Source organism: Manacus candei, unplaced genomic scaffold (assembly GCF_025592945.1).
Source record: "Manacus candei isolate 608988 ecotype Guabito, Panama unplaced genomic scaffold, ASM2559294v1 h1tg000034l, whole genome shotgun sequence".
In the NCBI taxonomy this organism is placed as follows: Eukaryota; Metazoa; Chordata; class Aves; order Passeriformes; family Pipridae; genus Manacus; species Manacus candei.
The window spans coordinates 4,169,208-4,188,724 of NW_026138082.1; the positions used below are offsets into that span (position 1 = coordinate 4,169,208).

Here is a 19,517-nt window from a genome sequence, read left to right on the forward strand (position 1 = left end):
AGAAGTCTGTGGTGTCAAGCTCAGCACTTTGACCACCACATACACCCAGATATCTGCTCAGAATGCAAGCAGTGTGAATCCACTCTTGCCTCAGAAAATACAGAGTGGACAAGTTTAGAGAAACTTAAAAAATTGGAAGCCTCACTTCAGATGTCTTTAAGTATGTCCAGTAAGTGTGAATATGAATGCTTTGGTCATGTAAGCCTCTAAAGCTACTGATGCTGGTGCAGAAATTAGAACATAGCTGAACACTATAGCATCAACCTGATAGCCAACACCTGAGAAGCAGGAAGAACAGCTGCATTTAGCATTGTCATCTCCACCTGATTCCAAGTGCCCCTTGTCAGTTCCACAGCACAGGCAAGTGAGGTACATTAGACCACTAAAGTTATATCAGACAGTTTATGCCATGGGTGGTTAACACATCTAATCTTGCAATGGAACAGATGAGGAATTGTCACTAGCATGAAAGGCAATGTAAAAAAACCACATTAATTCTTATGCATTGCTCAGCCATTTATTACTGGCTGTAAATGGCAAGGTTTGGCTCCCTTCTGCATTCACCCACATCCTCTGGTAAGTGCTCAAGATGTGGGACAGGGGGATTAAGCACAATGCTGGACTGTCTCCAGCTGGATGGCTGACAAATAAGGACTCACATGCAGACTCAGACATACTTCACTAAGAAAAAATCAAAAGTCTTCATGTATGTAGTATAGCAACCTCTTTATGAGTTGTATGTCACCCTCCCAGAAAGTTCTCTATACTGCATGAGTAACACCTCCAACTTTTCATACCCAACAGATCTGCCTAACTCTCCCATAAACAGAAAAGACGTTCAGTTCTCTCTCCTGTCATTAAATGCCAATTCAGATCTTAAATGTCTGATCTTCATTTGAAAAATATAAGATTGTATACTATGTATTCAGCAGGCACTGTGATGACCCTTTCTGTTGTGTTTAAGAATAGATTAAAACCAAGTAACTTGGCAGACAATAATGTCATGTTTCAGCTTGTGATTGATGTAATCTTGCTCTTACATTCTACTGTTTCCATAAGAAACAGCGCATTGTGGCTTTCTAGGAAACGCGAAATGACACTCACTGTAAGCCACATTAACAATGCATCTTTAAGATCTGTCACATTTTATCTTGAAATTGTTTCCACTGAAAAAACCCTACTTTTACAAACACTAGAGGCTTCAAAAATATATTATGTAGTCTAAAATAAGAAAAACACTGTTTCTATCCCAGAAACACCTGTTTCTACTCATTTCTGAGTACTGTTGTGAAAGAGAAATGCAAGCTGTGGTATTACTCAAAACAAGCCCTTTTCCCCAACAATTACATTTTTATGTCAGTGTTTGCATTACCCCTGAAGTACAGATCACTACTGATCTGCAAACGTATCTTATTTTAGAATATCTCACAGGAATTAGGTAGGAAGCCTAGTAGACTCTCTGTGCAACCATGCAGCGCACTGGATAATCTCTTGAGCTCTACACTAACCATCAAAAATTGAAAAATCGTGACAACTGAACAATGGAAAACTGGTTTTCCTTTCATTCCAGATCCTTCAAACTACTGAAAAACACTCCTTATAGAATCTGCAGAAGAGCCAAATTCAATTACAGTAAATCAAACATACCTTCTATTTGATGTTAAGACTAAACAACAAATATGTGTCAAGAAAAATAACTTGCCAGCTAGGAAGATGTTAAGAATAAAAATTAATTATCTTTTACTGATATATTCAATGAAAGAATATTACATATTTCGTTTATTCCTCACCTAGGTGGTCTGTTTACTGTTTTGTTAATATATTGAAATTAATGCTTTGCATATTCTCAATGTAACTTTAATACATTAAATTTAGAAACAAATATGTTGTTTGGACACCAAAGTCTGCTGAGGAAAATGTCTTTAAATCACAAATACTTAAGATACAAAAAAGCTGCTGGATGTTATTAAATTGTATTTTATAGCATACTATGTTATGTTGTAAAAAATCAATTCTGTCTTTTTCATATACTCTACTGAATTTTCAGTCATGAATCACAGTCTTTCTGATGTCAAATAGTTTTTTGTGCTTTTCTGTTAGATTTACTTCATCAGTTTTATTCTATTGTTTGAACAGATTTTTGAAAACCATTTTAGAAAATCTGATTTTCACTTATTTTCAACTACAGATAACAGCTCTGGCACAAAAACAGATCACTACTTCAAATATTTTTTGTTGATAAACAAAAGGAAAATAGTCTTTCAAACAGAATTACATTTTGGTATTTTACAAAGAGAATAGCAAAAATGCTGTACAACAAAGCAAATTTCATAATCAAATACAATAAATAAATCTCATAATAACAGAAAGTGATGAAAAGGTTTTTTACTTACTTTCAGTATTAGTAGATGAATGATTGAATTCTAAACATCATGTTCTTGTCTTTGAAGCTCCCTGTCACTTTCTAATGAAGTTTGTCACACATTTGCCAACTTAAAGCTCAAACATTGGAATTTGCCTCAGAACAATGAAATATTATTCTGAAATTAAAATTTTTACTTTCAAATCACATTGGTTACTTCCCTCTCAATCAGCCTCTTCTCCTTATCCACAACAGTATGAATCCATAGAGCTTTTAAGTTATAACTGATATTATGAAATTAATATAAAATGCTATCTCATTATGAAAATGCTATACTAACGGTCAATGTTTCAGTCGCAGAAAATTACCAAATACAGAAGCAACTGCCCAATGTAGCAATACATAGATGAAATATATTGCTGTTATATTCTCATTAAAGAATCGAAAAATATTTGATATGTGTAAGAAACCACAAATTACTGCTTTCTAGTCACTGTCCATAAAGAGCATGGTTTCTAGGTTAATAACCAAAATGTGAGTTTTTCTCTGCCATGTTTAAAAGAACCATTTTTATAAGTCAATATTCTACCACGTGACTCTGTTGAGAAATAGTGTTTTAGGGAAAGACTTCTCTGATTAGCACACAATACCTGTTGCTTTTTATGTGGGCAAAGACTTACTAAGCATACTGCATGCACAAAATTGAAGTTCTGGATAAACTCAACACAAACAGTGAATTAATTACTAATTTCAAAGGTTAAGAAATAGCCCCTGAGAAACTGCCCAGAACATTTTTATCCAGAAGCAATATGACTGCTATTAATTACAATTTAGAAGGAGTGCCACAGATATGCAACAAACTCAAAAACAGTTATTCACAACCTAATAGGGTGGAGAAAGTAGAAGTTAGGCTACAAATAGACTATTAAAAAGTGAAAGAAACAGATTTACAGGTATCCTGAAATTACAGAAAAAGAAGGGTACGTAACAGATAAAATCAAAGAACAATTCATTATTTTAGAAGAAGTGATTCATTTCATACAATTAAGAAGGAAGGTAAAAAGAAACCAACACACAATATGTGTAATTTTGCAGGATGTAGAATCTGGACAATTAAAACAGGAGAACTATTGGTTACTTTTGCTCTTTCCAATGTGAGAAAATATTTAATTGCTATATGAATAAAATCAATCACATTTAGGTCAAACGATTTGTAGATGGAGAAGCAGGAGAGCACCTAAAGGAAACAAATGCCAGTCTTTTTTTCAGTTAAGCTAGTGTCCAATTCAAAAAGATTTCAGACAAACTGGGAAAACTTCATATTGCATTCTGTATTTGAACCCTCTTCTTCCTTGATGATGAAGATGAAATACTACTGTATTTTTTGCTTAACACTGTAAGTGCATTTTTATAAAGAGCAAACTGAGGGATGTTGACAATCTATCCAACTATCAGTTGGTTTCCAATTCTTTTATTTTCAGTCTTCTATTTCTTCTCAGTATTATTTGGGGTTCATAGAGTAACGTTATCTATTTTCTGTTTCACGTGCAGATGAGTCTCTTCTCCTGTTCTTCTTTCTTCTGTAATTCTTTCTTCCGTAATTCTTTCTTCCCTGTGGGTATTTCCAAACCTACTGCTGACAAACTTATCTTCAGTCTGTAGAGTTCATATACAAAGTACCACAAGAAGCATCTTGTTCTTTCTTTGAGACATGGGTGTTGAGCAGCTGCCTGGCTAACATCATAAAATGTAATGTGGAAGCATAAACGGCACCACAAAATCCTAATTAAGTTTATTAAACTAAAATGTTACTTAAATGTTTCAAATAGCCTAACACCAGCAATTGCAAGAATTACTTTTTTTGGTAACATGTCCTGTTCATAAAGTTATCGATCTCCCTCAGACACTTAAAGATTGCAAATATAATGTATCTTTTTGCTATTTAGTTGAAAATTTTATCTTCGTGTATATATATAATTAGCAAGAAAGCTAACTAACAGTATTAACAACTGTTCAAGTGTTCAAGTGTATCTTAGACTCATGTTTGCCTATCATACACATTTTTTGGATCCTGATTGTCTCAGACACACATTTTAGGATGGGAAGAATGACTTTCTGCAGGTGTCTCCCATCTTAGAGAGACTGCAGAGTAACCTGGTGACAAGGTCAGACTAGACACCAAACTTGTGGAAAGTTCCACTGAAAAGCGAATTGACCCTCTAATGTTCTGCAACTTAAAAAGGCATTTGTTTGAGGTATTATTTGAGCAGCAAGAAGTATTACCTTTTACCTCACTATTATGCTTTTATCCAGATAAAACAGATGTTTGTAGTCTGATATGTCATTTTCCATATTGCTACTGCTAGATTGCAAGGATTAAGGGGGCTTGCAATAGTACTTTAACCTGCAGCTTGGGCCACATTCCAGGTATATGAATTCTGACTGAGCAGAAAGTAAGAGTACCTGCTGAGTGGTTTCCACTAAGGAACAGACTTCTTTAAGTTCTTCTACCTCAGAGATAGCATAGGGGAAGTCTTCTAACAAGCCACCCAGGAGAAACATCACAGAAAACAGCTTGGCATGTGACAACTTTCTTTAATGTGTATACAATCTCATTTTACATTATATTACTATACACAAATTTTCTTTGAAACAAGTCTACAAAAATCTTCATTAATGGATTCTGAAAATATTTAAGTGAGATACTTAATGCTAAAGGCATATTTGACATAAGAAGATTTATGCAATGCTCCCTTTGACGGTCAGAGGGTCTACTGAACATCTTTACCATGATATAAAGAACTGACCTATTATTCAGGTGAAGAAGTATATATTGAGAAGCTCAACTCATTCCAGCATTCAATAGTCTTCTTTGGGATTTGAGGTGACATACAACTGCCATGAGGTAGGTAGTCTGGAGAAGGACACTGTTGGCTTGCTGTTTTGTTTGCTTTAAACAGTAAACTGAACTCCGAGTGTGAAGCTTCAACATTACCCTTACTGTGACATCAATTTTTAACTCCTGAATACATACCCTGTGGGGCTGGCACACAGATGTAGAGAAAACTTCTGGTTCAGATGTAGGCTCTGCTGAAGATAGTGGATGCTGCTACGTAACATACTGTAAAAGCCTGATTACCTGCTGTGCATATTGATGCAGTTCAGCAGGTGTTTTACTTGTGCCTTTATTCATATCCATCTCTTTGGTTCCCATATTTTTAAATATGCTTTTAAAATGTGCACTGATATGTGCTGTGGCACTTATTAGCCAGATAATCATAGAATATGCTGAGTTGGAAGGGACCCATCAGGATCATCAAGTCCAACTCCTGGCCCTACACAGGACATCCCAAGAATCACCCCATGTGCCTGAGAGTGTTTTTCAAACACTTCTTGAACAGGCTTGGTGCTGTAACCACTTCCCTGTTCCAGGAGCCTATTCCAGTGCTCAACCGCCCTCTGGCTGAAAAACCTTTTTCTAATATCCAAACTAAACTTCACCTGACACAACTTCATACTGTCTACAGAGTGAAGAGATCAGTACCTGCCCCTCTGCTTCTCCTCATTACACTGTAGACTGCAACGAGGCCTCCCTTCAGTCTCCTCCAGGCTGAACAGACCAAGTGACCTCAGCTGTTCCTCATATGGCTTCCCCTCCAGACTCTTCACCATCCTCACTGTCCTCTTTTGGACACTCTCTAATAGCTTAGTATCTTTCTTATATTGTGGTGCCCAAAACTGCACACAATTTTTAAGGTGAGGCCACACCAGTGCAGAGCAGAGCAGGACAATCCCCTCCCTCAACCAGCTGGCGATGCTTTGCCTGATGGCCCCCAGGACATGGTTGGCCCTCCTGGCTGCCAGGCCACAGTAGTATGCAAGTCTTTGTTGTGTATGGATTTTTAACATTAATTCTAACCCCATTTTAGATCTTTTCATCTTATTAGATGAATAACATTCAAGTCTGACCAAACTCTAGATAAAAGGAAGTCAATTCTGTTTCTGTATTTTCTGTGCACTTCAAGGAAAGAAGATAATTGCTTGAGTGTATGTACATGTAGAAAGAACTAGACCAGGATAGAGTGTTTTGTCTGTATTAAGTAATTTTCAAATGTCACTATTTCTAATGTATTAATAGAACTGCATTAACTCCCTCCTGTATTTATTTTTATGTCCTAGCTACCTAAAGTTACTAAAAAACTCTATTCAGATCACATTTTAAAACATTTTAAAATTTATTTTTCAAAATTCATTAAAATTTTATCTTCTTCTTTGAAATGAAAAAACAAGTCATTTAAACTCTGTTTCAACAACGCTGTTTTCCTTCATTTGTTTGCTTTAAAAAAATATATATTGACATGTACAAAACCAAAAAATTAAATGCATGTATTTCACCAAGATGCATCTAAGTCCATGAAAAAATGAGGATAATAATAGTGCATTTTCTTAGTCTGATATCAGTGAAGAACATCCATTCAAATACTATGTCTAGGAGAAAGCCAGATGTAGTGCTCATGTAAAAATAATTCAAAGGAGAGTTCTGTTTGGACTGTGAAAATGACACATAAATTCTTTACGCACTGTTATACCAGGACTGAATCAAAGCCAAACAAACATGTGATTCTTGCTTTGAATACTAGTTGATTGACTGATGGTATAAACCATTTAATGGGACTCAGATTCAAAAGACTTCTGAAAGACTGTCCCATTTTAGCATTCTGAGATGTCAGTAACAGAAAAAGTTCAAGAAGAGAGATTTAAACAAATGTTTGGGAAATAACATTGTCAATATTTACAAACTGTACTGCTAAAAAGCCTTTTTTTTTGTAATGAGTTATTTAACAAATTCCTTAATCAGCTACATATTCTAAAATACTCTGAGGCATATTTGTGAATAACAGAGCCTCAATTTCACCAAAATAAAAATTTTATATCATGTTAAATGATCTTATAATTTCTCTTTCTCTTAAGCATTTGGATGCACATAGATAATATTTAAATCTACAAATGTACAGAAGACATATATATAGTTATATATACAAATATAAACATAACTATGAGACACGCATAACACAAGGTAATAAATAAGATAGATAGATAGATAGATATGTATAAAAATATCTCACTTTCATTTTGACTGATCTGGATTTTGCAATAGTTTTGTCACATCCTACACTTTTTTCTGCTGTACTTCTTTTGATTTTTTAACAGTCTATTTAAGCTAAATAAAGATGACCCTAAGTGCAAACAAAAAACATTGACAATAATTAGCATTTGTGAGACACCTGACATGTTTAAAGTATTGTGCCAGTATTTAATTACAAGTCCTCAAAACAATCCTCCAAACCAGTAAGCATTTCCACCAGCAATGCTGCAGCACAAGGAAAAAAGTTACCACAGGGGAGAAACCAAATCGTCACCAAAGCCCTACACGCAGTCCTGGAAGCAGCACTAACTTTTAACAGTGGTATTTCTGTTCAGATAAAGCAGGAGAACACAACTGTGATTTCTAGTATTGTAATAATCTAGCAAGGTGTCACAATGTTTAAATGTACAATATTTAAAGTCTTAGAGTTATTACCAAATCTGTGGTAACACTGAAATTTTCTCTGTATACGAATATAGTCCAAGTAAGCTCACATCTCTGCAAAATCAGACATTTCACTTAGCTTTAATCATCTGTTACTGTGTCTAATCTAACTTAGTCACGCAACTCATCTTTAAATTCAACAGAGAGATGAGCAGCTCTGGAGAGTGATACATCTCACTAATCTTAAACACTCATTTTAGGATGAGAAATGGAATGGGATTCTGGGGATGGATAATTGAAAATAAACTTTAGCTGTCAGCAAGAATCACTGCACAGAGTTCCTGCAGAGCCAGGGCTGAGGGACAGATTTCTGTCAGACTCCATGGAAATTACAGGAATTGCCTAATGTACACTCCAAAATATAGAAGTTTTTCATGCATATAACTCAGAGACACAATTGATAAGACAAAAATGAAGATGTACTTACCAAAAACAATAGAGGACTCACAGTAGTAGTAACCATTTGGTTGCTTTTTTTTCAACATGGAGCAAAGATCAAAGCGGTGCAAGATTTCATCTCCAAAATAATGGCTTTTGAAATCTTCATACAGGTTGGAGTCAATTTTTTTCACCTTTAAAAAGTAACATAAAATTCAATTAGGCATTCTACTAAAAGGCTGAAATTTTGTAGTTGATTCTTATAGTTTTCATTTTAATCAGAATTATAGTTAGGATGGAAAACTACTTCAAAATGCAAAAAGAATACAAAAACAACAATGTGCCAAATCTCCTGTTTCAGGTAAGCACTGTCTGTTGAAGAACTTAAACAATGAAATAAAACTGTCATTATTCCTCCTTTCTATCACTTCTTCAGTCCTGTAGGAAACAAATAGACATACACAATGCTACAATTGCTTTAATTTCCAATAGTTTGCAACAGTGTTCACGGAACATGTCACTGGGAATTATTTTTGCTGTCATCACTGGGCATGCTACTACAAGGAAGCATCTCAAATGTATGTCAAGGGCAGTTTTCTGAGTCTTTAAAATCACCACACAGGAAAATGTGGTTGTATTTTACCAGCACTAGACTTTTTTAACTCAATAAATCTAAAAACTTACCATAATTTATAATATCGGAATCATGCAGTTTTGCATATATGAAGTATAAAATATTAAATTTTCTATTAGGCTGTTTTCAGAAAACATAATTTCAGTAGTTATTTTAAGAGTTTAGGAGTGCGAATTCCTTTGTATCTTCAATTAAAATATATGATCTCTGTAGAAATTTGCTATTTTCTCCTTCAATCTACCTCACAACAATGCTGTTTGCTATTTAGGTATCATTACTATATGCTACGGGATGTTAGTAGGGATGGTACCTCCAGTATCTTCTGCCCAGGGCTCCCTACTGCCTGGCTGCTGGAGCCCAGTCCAGTGCCCCGGAGCCCCAGAGTCTTGATGGATGTACCTGCTGCTTTCACCTCTCAGAGATACACATACATGCTCAAAGGACATAGACATGGCTGGCTACATGGAGTGCCACTGCCCTCAACAGCACCCACATACAGGGCGCACAGGAGACACAGGTGCAGGTAGCCCCTGGCAGAGACAGAAGGTCAGCAGTGTAGGCTCACATGCACATTTGTGCATCCCCAAAGCACAACCATGGTCCCTCTGTCCACCTGGTACCCCTGCCCAAATCACAGGTCTCTTGCTGACCCCACAGGTTCCTCACTTGCTATCTGGTCCAGCTTGAGGACAGCTCCTCACACACACAGTTTGGGGAGGATACAGATATTTGCCTCCAGCAGTCAGCTGCTCAGGTCATCAGACAAGCATGCCCACCAGCCTTATTTTAAACAGACTGGCCCCTTTTGCAGCCAATTCTGTCCACTCCTCTTTTGTTCTTCCCCTGCACCTCCCACATCCCCCATCCATTTGCACAGTACAACCAAGCCCCCCTCCCAACATCTCAGACCCTCAGCTTTACATTCCCAACAGCTGCAAAGTCCCAGTTTGCCTGTAGTTTCTTGACAGGTCCTTAGTATGGCTGACAAGGTTTGCTTCTTGGATTTGTGTGTTAAGTTTAACAGGTTTGTGTCTCTGTATATTTTGCTTCTGTTTGCCTCCTTTCTCTTACCATCTCATTTGACAAGGTCCTCAGTCTTACTGCAATGAACATCCCCACACTCCACATGTCTTTATTAGTCTGTGGGGCTGACCACCTTTGGCTCTTGTTACTACTTCCCTTATCATTCGTTGGTCAGGTTTGGGTCTCTGTATGTGTTTCTTAGGGCCTCCTCCTTTTCTTATTATCCCCTTCTGCACTGAAAAGGTCCCTCCTTACCAGACACCCTGAAAGGAGCATACACTGTCTCCTTCCTCACTATAACATTACACTGTATGCATTTATCTGAGCATTACATTCATGCATTTCTTGTGGTGCTTCATTTAAAGTTACACATATGCAAGATACGCTTAGAGTTGGTATGTCTACTGACCTTTTACTTAGGTACCAAATTACTGGCTTCAGAAGGACTTTGCTTCCGTAAGTACCCGCACATCTGGTTCTCTGAAGTCTAATTTAGAGACTTTTGGTCCCCATAATTTTACTTTAGTGAAGGTCAGAAATGACTATTTCCTTAATCTCTGAAATTATGACATCTAGTGGTGGATGTTTTTCATTTCGGGAACATGATCTCCTTGGAAGACTACATTCATTCCACCCTCACTATCACTATTTGAAATTTGATTTCTATGGCTAGATTAGTCCTTATGTACTAAACTTATTTTGAAATTAAATCATCATTCCTTGCTTTTGGCTGACAGTTCTTTGAAATCCAGTCAGACATCAATTAGTAATAAAAAAAGACCTTTTCAGCCAGGAGAACACTTGTCAAAATATGAAGCCTTGAGTACTTCTGGAATGAAATGAGGAAAAGATAAAAATCACAACTTCACGCTCCAATAGAAAAATAACATTTACAAGAGGCAGGGATGTTGCTTGTCAAAGGCAGATTGGTAAGGTATGAATCAAATGTTGAATGCTCAGGAACTGAGTTGTGCTTGTGATGCACTACTGAAATGTATTTGGAAAAGCAGCCATGGCAAAACTATGATATTTTTAGTAACTGGAGCAATTGCTAGAGTGCTGCCTGTGTGTTGTGAAAGGATGAAACAAAGAAGGTGCATGGGAAGGGCATGGTTCATTTCTTAACTTAAAGGGTCTGGAGCAGTAGAGATGAAAGAGAAAAGTTGTTACCACATGGGAATAGTATAGATGCTGATTATAGAGATAAACCATAATGAGGGGGGTGAGAAATGAGTGCTTGAGAGGCCATTTTGAAACGTTTGGTGCTGGGAGGGCAGGAGAAAGACATCTGCCTCTTGAAGGAAGAACTGTAATGGATGGATGATGCCTGTAAAGGGACATGGCTGTGAAACGTGGGCCTAGAGAGGCATGGCATTAGGACGTCCTGCAGGTCTGGCAGCGCACCAGCGACACAGCCTTTGGTAGCCCTGCTATGTCTGTTAACTCTGCCTGTGCCTCCCCTGTGTGCACACCACGAAGGTGCAGCCTGCTGTCCCCAGCCTGCAGTGAAACCCCAGTCCCCGGGGCTGCTCTCAACAGGCAGTCTGAGCCAGGGGCTGGAACCAGGTGTGGGACCAGGGGCAGGAGGGCTCAAGTGGTGATGGACCTTAACACAGACGCAAGCAGCCTCGAGTCCCATGTACCAGACCGCACACCCAGCACGCTGCTGGGGTGCTTCCATCCAGCCGGGAGGCCGCCTGCAACTGAGGGTCTGTTCCCACGGGCCCGGAGGGCTCTGCCGGGACAGGCCCGTCATGTGCGGCGGGGCGGCGGCGGGATAGCGGGGCGGCGGCGGGATAGCGGGGCGGCGGAGGGATAGCGGGGCGGTGGGGCGGTGGCCCGGCTGCGGGGGCGGGCCCGGCCATCCTGAGGGGCCCGGCCATCCTGAGGGGACTCGGCGGCGGGGGGGAGCCTGAGCGCGGGGAGAGACAGAGGAAGGGGGTAAGGAGACCACTTCTGAGCTACAAGGAGAGGCAGCAGCCCAGACGAGCTGCCCGCCTGTGGTGAGGAGGGTGAGTAGAGGGGGAAGAGGGGAGAGAGGGTTGGAAGTGGGGTGGTGACAGGGGATTAATATGGCTGATCCCTTATGTACTTGTATAGAAACGTGCTGTGTGATAGTGCTACATAAATACCGGGCTGGGACCCTGAAATGATGGCCAGGTTATGGGCTGCACTGCTGTGAGGAGCTGAGGTCAGCACATGCATGTCTCGCGTACCTCTGAGGGAGGATGATTCTGTACATGGATATATACACGCCCATGTACATGACTGTATTTATGGGTATTTGGGCATACATACATACTTTAAAAAAATAAAGAATACAAAGAAAAACTGTAAATCCAGCATTGCTGGTAGTTTGCTCTGTTACACCTTGCTTGGAAGCAGATGGCAGCTGTATCTTTTCAGATGCTGGCTGCATCTTTCCACTTGAACATTTATTGTTAATGACTGGTAGATTCTTAGTTTCTCCAGAGCTGGAAGAGTGAGTGTTAACCTCCTCTTGTCAATTACAATTGCTTCTCAGGACCTTTGGGATGAGTTGTAAATAAAAATATCTCTCTCCAACAGAATGAGTGCCACATCAGCCACAAGCCATGCCTTGCTTGGGCCCGAACAAGAGGACCAAGAGGGCTCTGAGACACACATGTCTGTTTTGTGGTATGCAGGGCAGCTGGCAATTACTTATTATGATACAGAAGATTGCTCAGTCTACTTCATGCCTGAGATACCCGATAATGAAGACCTCAAGCTACTGCAAAAAGTGACTGGGGAACTTAATCCTCAATGCATAGTGACCAGTGCAAAACAGGACCAGAATATTGCCAAATTCCTGACCAACCTAACAGCTACTGCTGGTGATAAAGACATTGGAAAACCAGAAATTGTCCTGTTTCCTAATGTAGATTTTGGTCTAGAAGTCAGCAAGCAAAGGATCCTATCTAGGCAATTTCCATTTATCCCATCTCATATGACTGAAACAGAGAAAATTCTCTACTTGTCCTCAATCATCCCTTTTGAAAGCCCACTCATGATACGAGCCTTAGGGGGCCTCCTTAAGTTTCTAGACAGGAGAAGGGTTGGAGTTGAGCTTGAAGACAGCAGTATAGCAGTTCCTATTTTGGCCTTTAAAAAATTTGTGCTGTCAGATACTGTGAATATGGACCAAGACACTTACTGTGTCCTGCAGATATTTAAAAGTGATATCCATCCTTCTGTGTACAAGCTGTCCAGTGGACTAAAAGAAGGATTCAGCTTATATGGAATTTTAAACCGCTGCAGATGCAAATGGGGAGAAAAACTTCTGAGGCTGTGGCTCACACGACCTACTCGGAACTTGACAGAGCTGAACAAACGGCTAGATGTTATCAGCTTCTTCCTGATGGCTCAGAACCATGAAACAGTCCTCACTCTTCAAAACTGCCTCAAGAATATTAAAAATGTGCCTCTTATTCTAAAAAGAATGACTCTTTCCAACACAAAAGTTAGTGACTGGCAAGCACTCTATAAAACAGCATACAATGCAGTGTGCCTCAGAGACACGTGTCGTTCTCTGCCCAACACTATTGAACTTTTTCAGACTATTTCACATGTCTTCACTGATGATCTGCACTACATTGCTAATCTAATCAGCAAAGTGGTAGACTTTGAAGGCAGCCTCTCAGAGAACCGCTTCACTGTTAGACCCAATGTGGACGCCACTATTGATGAGAAGAAACGAAAGCTGATGGGATTGTCAGACTTCCTTACAGAAGTGGCACGAAAAGAACTGGAGACTTTGGATGACCATATTCCTTCCTGTTGTGTGATCTACATTCCTTTGATTGGGTTCCTTCTCTCCATTCCACGGCTACCAGATATGGTAGAAAAGAGTGACTTCGAAATTGAAGGCCTGGACTTCATGTTCTTGTCAAACGATAAACTGCACTACAGAAGTGCTCGGACTAAGGAGCTAGACAGCCTGCTGGGTGACTTGCACTGTGAGATCAGAGACCAGGAAACACTTATCATGCACCAGCTGCAGACAAAGATCTTGGAGAAGTCTGAAGTACTTAACAGTGTGATTGAGTACACTGCACACCTAGATGTGCTCCTAGCTTTGGCAGCGATGGCCCGGGAGAACGGCTACTGCCGACCTCACTTTACTCACCGTCACGGCTTCCACATCAAGGATGGAAGACATCCCCTCATGGAACTATGTGCAAAGACTTTCGTGGCCAATCCTGTGAACAGTGGTGAGGCTACCAGACGAATAAAGATCATCACAGGGCCCAACTCATCTGGAAAGAGTGTTTACTTAAAGCAAGTAGGTCTTATAGTATTTATGGCTCTAATTGGCAGTTATGTCCCTGCAGCAGAGGCAGAGATTGGAGTAATTGATGGCATTTACACAAGAATCCACAGTAGGGAATCGGTTTCTGTAGGGCTCTCCACTTTCATGATTGATCTTAACCAGGTTGCAAAGGCCGTAAACAATGCCACAGAGAGGTCCCTGGTACTTATTGATGAGTTTGGTAAAGGGACAAACACATTGGATGGCCTGTCCCTTCTGGCTGCTGTCCTGAGGTACTGGATCAGACAAGGAACACAGTGTCCACAGGTCTTTGTCTCCACTAATTTTCACAGTTTAATGCAGCTAGAACTCCTGCCCGACACACCTCTTCTGGAGTATCTGACCATGGAGACCCACCAGGATGGAGATGAGTTGATATTTTTCTATCAGATCAAAGACGGCGTGTCCACTGTTAGTCATGCTGCCAACATTGCAGCATTAGCAGGAATGCCAGCCAAAATTATTGAAAGAGGAGTGGAAATATCAGACCTGATTTGCAATGGAAAACCTATCAAATGTCTTGATCATCCTTCAAAAGGAGATCGGGTGGAAAAATGCAAGTCTGTTGTAGAAAAGTTTCTTTCCTTAGACCTTGATGATCCCCATGTGGACTTGGAAGAGTTCCTGAGGAAGGAGGTGCTACCTTCTGCAGCCTCAGTCCTGTAACGGGTACGTGTAAACGCATAGATTGCATCTTATCCACTATGTTCAGTAGGAAAGTTTGGTAATTTAAAGAATGCTTACTGCAACATAACACCTCACAGTACATTTAGCTTTTAACAAACTGTCTATAGTTAAAGCCTTCCTTCTTCTTGTTGTTTAAAGCAAGTACTTCAATATGGTGTACCACATGAGTGTAGAAAGAGGGAAAGAAGAGAATTTAAGAACCTCTTTCAGCTCTTGGGTCACCCAGTTTGTGCATTTTTTGTCCCTGTTGTTAGAACCACAGATTAAAAAAATATACTGTAGAAAAATCACAACACATTTTTACTGGTCTTAGAAGACTGTGAAAGCAAAATGCTTATTGTTTTGTATTGTGCTAAAGCCATTTTAGGATCAGCATCAAAGATTCCAAATAAGTATGTGCCTCAGATGCTCATATCAGCAAGTAACAGTTGTCACAATACAAACCACTGACAAAGAGGCTGATAAATGGAAATACAGAGGGATTTAATGAGCTCTGTGGCTTTTCTTATACCATCATTTCTGTCCAAAATGCCAGAGATCTCAGCAATTATTATAAGAAGAATGCTGGAGGTCAGAATCACCAGGAACTGAGAAGTGCTTTGGTTTTCCTGAGAATCACTCTCTTCTCTAAGGTCCTGTATGTCTATGCCACATGGATATAAATAAAATCAAAATTATAAATCTAGGAATGTAAGAGAGAAAATTACATTTTCTATTACATTTCCAAGTATTAAGTAAAACTTAACATTAGAGGTATAATATCAGAAGGGAGGATTCCCTTTCACTACTCTTGTCATGCAGAGGATCTTTATTGAACACAGTATTGAATGTATGCATATGCAAGAAAAATACATTAACAAATTAATGACCCAAGAGCCATATCTAAGTACTGTCAAAGTAATAACCTTTCCTGCAGGGAGGTGCCTGAGATTCCTCATGTAAATAAGACAGAAGAGACATTAGATAGCTTATTGTCTGCCAAAACTTGCTCTAACTGCTTATATTATGGCTAATAAACACATCAGCAGACACACAGCTCTATGGGATTTCAAGAAGACAAAAATAATAATGTCACATAAACTACGAGAAAATTTACATGAAAAAAAATTAATTCCCTTCATAATTATCAGTATTAAACGTGTTATCAGGTATGTCTACCTGAAGATAGCAAAAAGATGAATGTGAGCACACATCAAAAATTTTTGAAGTTGGAGACACTGCTTTGAGTTTGTTTCAGTGTGTAATTTCCTCCTCGGTAATGAAGGAAACTATTATTATTACTACAAAATAAGCACCTTATGTTATCTGTGTATGAAACTGGAGAGTGACAAAAGTTTAACATAATTTACCTTAAAAAATACAATAATAAATTACTGAATCATGCATTTAATGCTGTTTCCAGTGCAGTCATAATAATACTGTCTGCAAAATAATATCTAGCATCTCGATGATGTTACCATTGAGGTTGAATGGTAACAGTGAATCAGGCCTTGTAGAATGCTCACAAGTGTTTTCTCACTAATATATTCTCTTTTACTATCTGTACATACAGCATTCTAAAAATATACCGTAGAAAATAAGATAATATACTAAAGATTCACAAATTATATTTTTGGCATTTTTTGTTGTCAGCCACTGTCTAGGCTAAGTATATACTCTGTACTAATTAAGCAGATGCCATCAGACTAATTTAGCTGTCAGTCATCTTCTACTTATGAAATTCATTTAACAGTATTTGCAGTTCTGGCAGCACTAGATATCAAAGGACCTCCCAACATCATACAGCATTTATGAAGTGTGCCTCACAGCACACCCTGAAATAAACAGGAGTCTGAACAAATGAAAAACAGAGGGGTTGTGGCTGACCTGCAGCAACTTAACAGGCAAGTGAGGGAAGCAGAAATAGAAATGTTATGTTCAAGTGCAAAACTCCAGGTACTTCTTTCACTGTGTTTCATTAGGTTCTTTGCATAGAATATAATGATACTAACCCAAGATTCTTATCATTCAAATAATTCTGGAAATAGCTAAACATGTGCAAGTAAATTATATCTCTTTATCTCCTTCCACAAGGACAGCTAGAAGCACAAGGATTTTGGGAAGTTTTCAGTGGCGCATCTGATCTCAGGAATGTCCAACTAAGCATGAAGAATGGGTTGCTCCCACTTCTCAGTAGGAAGATAAGTACTTTAATCTAAGAAGCTGAGGGGGTACAGTAAACCATATAGCTCTTTTCTAGTGGACTTTATTTCACGCTTTTATCCTTTATTAATACCTGTTTCCAAGTTTTTTGCATTTACCATTTTTAGCTTAATACTGTGCTTTCAAAGTGAAAAGCTTATTTCTTGAGATCTTTCCTAGTTCTGAATTCTCAAACTCCTTGTTTTGTAAATATGTTTTCAACTCTGGGGAAGTTAAAATCTTTTCAGAATACATGCATTTCAAAGTGCCTAAAGCTATATTACGGTTTAAAAAAAAGATATTTTTTTCCCCCCAAAAGATAAATTTGGTGGAATTTAGATGTTATTGTGAGGAGAGTGACTTAAAAGAATATTGCTTCAAATAAGGAAACTTACTTTTAAAAATTAATATAGTTATAAAGCTATAGCTGAGAACTGTACTGAACCACTTTACTACTGTTTGGTCTTTCATATGCTTTCACATGTAATTTTCATTCATTCCCCCTTCCTTGCTTTTCATATTCTTGTGTGATCTCCAAATGCAACTAGACATTGTATTAAAACGTACTGTGAAATAGTCATTCCTTTTATGTTTCGTATTTGTATTTACTGCTTTCAGTAAAGGCACGAAACTATCTAACTAAACGCATGTACACAATGAAACAAAAAATTATAGTAAAGATTAATGCTTATGCCTGACACTGAATTGACAGAGAAAAATTTACAGATTTTTAATACACAGTATCTTTCTATACAGTATATCTTTAGAATACCATATGCATTATCCAGCATTATAGAGGGCAAAGGAAGATGATTTGGAATGACATTGACCTGGTTCTGTCAGCAGCAGTGAATATCATAACACAGAAAGTATGCATCCTGGCTAATATTTCATGGAAGGTAGATAAATACAAATGAAACAAAGAACCAGCCAAAAAACAACCAGAAAACAGAATGGCAAAAATCTCACCCTGATTGTTTTAGATGTTTAAACCAAACAGTTAAATTACTGAACAGCTGATATTCTAGAAGAGCTGTGGATTTTTAAAATGAGTGTTTTTAAAAAACTGTTAATACAAGCAAAAGCTAATGTGAGCTCACAAATTTAGTATCTATAATATGCCTGCATCCATATCTATAATATCCACCTGCATCCTGTGGATAAGTCCTTATTTCTGTTTTAGAGCAAGTATGTGTGCCCTTGAAATTTCTTATGTATCTGAAATCTCACTGCCTTCTGCCTACTGATTTCAGAATACTACTTAATTAAAATGTGCACCTTCAGCATTTTTAGATATTTCTAATTAAATTTTAAAGTATTTTTCTTTAATCCCCAGTATTAAGGAAAAAATCAACTTAAAATATTAATATTATGTAATTTAATTCCAATTTAAAATATTTTTTCTGAAAATTATTTTCCTAGACAATGTTAAAGGATCACATAAAACATTCTATACAAGGTCAACAAAAAAAATTTATGGAGACATACCTTATGTTAGATAATACAATACAGTATTACAGTTAAATTAGTATGCAATAAAAATAGGTCCACTAGTATTGCTTCTATATATATTTTATGACAGTTATAACCTACTTTCATGTATTTCTGTAATTTGTCCAAAAAAACCTAATAAATAGGCAAGAAATAACTGCCTGCAAGAGAGAATATAGAAGATGGGTTTCCTCGCTACTCTGAAATTCACCAAAGCATATTCAGTAGAGGGAACTGACAGTCTGCCTATTATGCATAATCCAAATAGAAATTTCACTGTTTGCTTGTTTTCTCCTATACAGAAAGAAAACTTTGCAAACAAACAGCATGCGTATACAAACTACATCCTAATTAGAGTTCTGTAATTTTTAACAAGTACTTTTAGCCTTTGGTCTTGCCTAATTTCACAACAGAAAACAGACTGTGATATTAATGTACTGAGAATATCAAGAGTGGTAACTTACAGTACAGGACTAATGTTTATATAGTAGATGCACTACATTATTTTCATTAAATAAAATAAATAGTTTTAAAGTCTTACCTCCTCAGCTGGTTACAAAGTAGAGGGTATGATGCTACAGCCTAAGCAGCACCTTTGTGCATCTCCAAATTAAACTTTCTAGATTGCTGCTGATCTACATGAAATGTGAGCTCACCTGCTTACGTAGCTCCATTGATTTTGACAACTTCATGAAGGTCAGATGTGGTTTAAAAGCTCTTTCTTCTCCTGCCAAGATCCCCTTTTCTTGAAATATCTTCTTCATAGTCTCTGAGGGGGGGAGAAGAGTGTAGAGGTACAAAGATATTACCTAATAGAATGCTTAAAAATGTGCTTTCAACT

The 19,517-nt window shown here is 38.1% G+C and overlaps 2 protein-coding genes across 9 annotated transcripts in view; one reads left to right on the forward strand and one right to left on the reverse strand.

Annotated features, from left to right (window-relative positions):
• AKAP7 (A-kinase anchoring protein 7) overlaps positions 1 to 19,517 on the reverse strand; it is an 87,485-nt gene that overhangs the window by 40,439 nt on the left and 27,529 nt on the right. For 4 of the 6 annotated variants that reach the window (XM_051792609.1, XM_051792608.1, XM_051792614.1 and 1 more), the window contains exons 6-7: positions 19,333 to 19,445; positions 8,380 to 8,524 (exon numbers count right to left, since the gene is read on the reverse strand). In XM_051792609.1, coding sequence (XP_051648569.1) covers positions 8,380 to 8,524; positions 19,333 to 19,445 — 258 coding nt within the window. Of the gene's footprint in view, positions 1 to 875; positions 6,912 to 8,379; positions 8,525 to 19,332; positions 19,446 to 19,517 lie in introns of those variants that run through there. The other 2 variants (XM_051792610.1, XM_051792611.1) reach the window with 2 other exon arrangements.
• On the forward strand, positions 9,902 to 19,309 carry MSH5 (mutS homolog 5). Of its 3 annotated transcripts, none has more exons than XM_051792553.1 (3): positions 9,902 to 11,999; positions 12,556 to 14,986; positions 17,078 to 19,309. In XM_051792553.1, exon 2 carries the CDS (start codon positions 12,557 to 12,559, stop codon positions 14,981 to 14,983), a length of 2,427 nt encoding a protein of 808 aa, XP_051648513.1. In that variant the 5' UTR covers positions 9,902 to 11,999; position 12,556; the 3' UTR covers positions 14,984 to 14,986; positions 17,078 to 19,309. The 3 variants fall into 3 exon arrangements, with proteins under 3 accessions (XP_051648513.1, XP_051648514.1, XP_051648512.1); XM_051792554.1 differs by having other exon boundaries at positions 9,902 to 11,696; XM_051792552.1 differs by lacking the exon at positions 9,902 to 11,999 and having other exon boundaries at positions 12,018 to 14,986; positions 17,083 to 19,309.

Bases quoted from the DNA above. Each gene is read 5' to 3' on its own strand.
- MSH5 (XM_051792553.1), top strand. From the start codon at position 12,557: ATGAGTGCCACATCAGCCACAAGCCATGCCTTGCTTGGGCCCGAACAA.